This window comes from Octopus bimaculoides, unplaced genomic scaffold (assembly GCF_001194135.2).
Source record: "Octopus bimaculoides isolate UCB-OBI-ISO-001 unplaced genomic scaffold, ASM119413v2 Scaffold_81308, whole genome shotgun sequence".
NCBI lineage: Eukaryota > Metazoa > Mollusca > Cephalopoda > Octopoda > Octopodidae > Octopus > Octopus bimaculoides.
In genome coordinates this window covers 11,715-15,751 of record NW_026387480.1, presented here as the reverse complement: position 1 = coordinate 15,751, position 4,037 = coordinate 11,715, and the positions used below count along the sequence as shown (strand labels likewise).

The 4,037-nt window shown below is 39.9% G+C and overlaps 1 protein-coding gene across 2 annotated transcripts in view; it reads right to left on the bottom strand.

Annotated features, from left to right (window-relative positions):
- Positions 1 to 496: 496 nt before the first annotated feature.
- Positions 497 to 4,037, bottom strand: part of LOC106878321 (serine/arginine-rich splicing factor 7) — a 12,753-nt gene continuing 9,212 nt past the window's right edge. For both annotated transcript variants that reach the window (XR_008267147.1, XM_014927511.2), the window contains 2 exons: positions 1,395 to 1,496; positions 497 to 787 (listed from right to left, as the gene is read on the bottom strand). Coding sequence is in view for 1 of the 2 variants with exons in the window: in XM_014927511.2 (XP_014782997.1) it covers positions 781 to 787; positions 1,395 to 1,496 (109 nt within the window). In the remaining variant the exon portion in view is untranslated. The remainder of the gene's footprint in view (positions 788 to 1,394; positions 1,497 to 4,037) is intronic.

Sequence of the window (4,037 nt, the reverse complement as noted above, 5' to 3'; positions counted from 1 at the left end):
CGCTTTGAGGTCATTTGGAGAAAGTTTTCAGAAATAACCCAAAAGGTTTTCCCTTAATTCCATAAAGTATTCATGGGTCCCACTAGTTTTATATTATTTTGTTGAATTTACCTGTAATTAGATTTGCTTTGAGACAAAAATCATGCAACAGACTTCAGGGTTCCAAAAATCACATTAATATATCAATGAATAGAGAGTCTAAATTCAAGATTATATCAGAATTCAATTGAAACGCATAAGAGTTACATTTTGATAGGAAATATAGCAATCAAAGAGCATGGCTAAATTCTGTAGCATTTACCTGTAATTAGTCTTGCTTTGAGACCAAATTTATGCAATCGATTCAGATAAGAAACTTACTAAATTGTGTCCCAAAAATCACAGCTGATGAAAATATTCAGAGTTTCATAAATTCAGGCATCAAAGCCACATTTTCTTTTTCTTTTCTTTTTTCATTTATTAGATTGTGCTAGCTCAGGTGAATATAACAAAAACATTCAAAGTTTTTTATTTTATTTCAGACATAATTGGGTTAACAAAAAGACCATTGCAGTACACACTGTGATGTGGTTGGCTATGCAGCCATAGAAACCGTTCTCAAAAATAAAGGAGCCAGGTGCGACTCCTGGCCTTACCAGCTCCTCGTGCCAGTGAGGACATTGGACATTAGAAATACAGTAAAATCCATCGACTGCAGCTCAGGAAAGAATAATACGAGAAGAAGTTGAAGGCGAGAGAGAGAGAGAGCACTTACATTTAAGACTGAGTTCTAGTAAAGTTTTAATTTCTGAAAATAGACAAGAAAGAAAAAAAGAAGAGTTTTTACAGCGGAAAAGATAAGAATTATGGAAATTCTATTTGGACGTATTTGCCATGAAACTAAGGGGAAATGTTTCTTAACGAATATAACGAAAATAATTTAAGTTTCACACAACAAAGACAAAAAGAAAACAGCAGCTGTTATAAGGATCAAAAAGTGTGGGTGCAGCATGACTGTGCGGTAAGAAGTTTACTTCCCAACCACATGCCTCCAGGTTCAATCTCATTGTGTGGCACCTGAAGCAAGTGTCTTTCGTTGCAGCCTCAGGCTGACCAAAGCCTTGTCACTGGAATTGGTAGGCAGAAATTGAAAGAAGCCCATCACATATAGATAAATTTCGTTTTTGTATTTGATTCTTTATGTGAATTTGTGTGTTGAAAGATATTTTATTGTCTCGGGGGAATCATTCTGGTTTAATGCCACCTTAATTAACACACACACTGGTTCAATTTCCACTCATTTATTCTTACTCTAATTCTCTTTGATTCTTGCACATAATTGCGTGGGGAGGGGAAACTGGCAAATAGGAAATGACATACTGACCAAAGACAGAAAAACAAAGAGCTCATCTTACCTGCTGTGACTTCTGCTGGCCCTCCGGGGGGAGCGGCTATGACTCCGACTGCGACTCCAGCTGCGGGAGTAACTCCTTCCGGACCGCGAACGAGAGCGGGATCTGAAGGGACAGCAAACAGACACTAATCAATGCTTACCCAACGACACCGGCAGAACACAAGCTGACCCCCTAAACACTGGGCATGGCACCTAAAACAATGATTGGCAATGGACATTGAATAAAGGACCCAGGGTGGGAGAAAGGCAAGAAAAGAAAGAGGTCTGCATACCCTAAATTACTTGTGAAGGAGGAGGGATTTTTTTTTTTAAAAACTCCCTAAAGACTAAACTTTTAAGTATCATCACCAAAATATTCGATTACAAAAGGGATTAGCTTCACACAAGTCTATATGTCTTGTGTGTGTATACAAATACACACACACCATATAAGGAATACATATGTATAATATATAAACACATACAGACAAAGGACAGGCTTGGTTGTGTTAAGAACCTTGCTTCCCAACCACATCGTTCTGGGTTCAGTCCCACTGCGTGGCACCTTGTGTAAGTGTCTTTTATTATAACCTTGGGCTGACCAAAGCCTTGTGAGTGAATTTGGTAGATGGAAACTGAAAGAAGCCCGTTGTATTACGCGTGTGTGTATAAAGTATATGTGACTGTCTGAACTTGCACCAATGCTCGACAACTGGCGATGGTGTCTTTACATCCTTGTAACTTAGCAGTTCAGTAAAAGAGAATGATAGAATAAGTAGCAGTCTAAAAGAAGAGCTGGTGTCAATTCATTCAACTAAAAATTCAAGGAGATGTCCCAGCATGGCTGCAGTCGAATGACAGAAACGAGGTAAGAAGATACAAACACCCATATATAAAAGATGGGTCTTCAGTCAGTTTCAACAATATACCCCAAGGTAAACGAGGGTGTATTCCACTGACATGTACCCTGAACAGAAACCTTAAAATATGTACCCAAACAGGACACTATGCTACAGGAAATACAGACCACCATGTAACTACAACAAGATATCTGGAAGGAGTTTTCAGGCTTCTGTAACCCTTAATCCAGAGTGAGAACTTGGCTGAGAAAATCCCAGGCCCTTCATCAAGGTGTCATACAGAAGGCATTTTTCTTCAAGGAGCTGAAACCTAGACTAGGAACAAAGTTGTCTGGAGGCCTTCTCATGAGGGATCAAACAAGACCAAACGGAGTTTTATGGACATATCAAACCCATCTCTTCAAAGCAAGGTAGCCTTTGCTGACTACAGTTATTGGACCATACCAGGTGTTTTATTTTGGAGACCTCCCACAGCTATGAACTACATAAACACGTTAACCACCACAAATACCTCCCATGTGGCTCATCGCAAACACCACATGTGGTACATTTTCATAAGTTTTAGAAAATATTTTATTCAGTATCTTCAACATGGTTTCGAGGGTATTTGAATAATATGTGTGATGAATATTAAAGTTTAATTATGAAGCAAAGGTGTAGCTGTGTGGTAAGAAGCTTGCTTCGCACCACACATGGTTCCAGGTCCAGTCCCACTGCATGGCACTTTGAGCAATTGTCTTGGGCAGACCAAAGCCTTGTGAATGAATCTGGTAGATGGAAACTGAAAGAAGCCCATCGGTTGTGATGGTGGTTGTGTGGTTGTGTTTGTCTTCCACTGCCACTTCACATAACTTAGCAGTCTGGCAAAAGAAACCGATAGAATAAGTATCAGGCTTCACAGAAAAACAAGCAGTGGGGGTCAATTCATTTGACTAAAACCAAGAAAAATTCTTCACCGTGGTGCCCCAGCATGACCACAGCCTAATAATAACTGAAACAAGATAAAGTTATGAAATATTGTAAAAATGCAAAAAACAATACATTTCCTATGCAGTGAATGAAACTGACTGAGCCCCACTGTGTGGCAGACCAAAGAGTGGGTCTGGCAGACGGAAACTGAAAGAAGCCCGTCGTGTGTGTGTGTGTATATATATATATCTGTGTGTGTATGTATGTATTTGTCCTCCGACCATAATCTGGTAACCAATGTTGGTGTTTATGTCCCCATAACTTAGCAGTTCAGCAAAAGAGACGGATAGAACAAGTACTAGGCTTACAAAGAATAAGTCTTGGTTTGACTAAAGGTGTTGCTCCAGCATGGCCACAGCCAATTGATTGAAACAAAAGAATATGAGGCTCCCATCAGTCAGTTCCAGTAACAGGCCATGGAGGTTAACGTGTTTAAGTTATTCTGAAAGAACCCAACGCGAAATCAAGGAACCACCGAAGTTAGTGAATAAGGGACAGAGAGATTCCTAGTGCAGTGTCATAAAAATGAATATCCCAGCTGTGGCCACTCGAAGGAGAAAAGGGGCTAAGGGAGAGATGGGTGCCTAAATTATGAGGACGAGGACAAATGGTTGGATGGACGGACGGAGGAGCCACCTGAGAAATTAAAATAAAAAGAGGCAGGGGCAGGGGCAAGTGCAGAAATAACATACAGGCATGTGCTAAAGTGTGATAAACTTACGCACGTTCGCAATTTTTTTTGTTTTTTTTTTTGTTTTGTTTCTAAAAGATGCAAGACAAGGTGGTCGATCTCTCTCAACGATGATGTGAGAACACGTACACGCACATATGTTTAT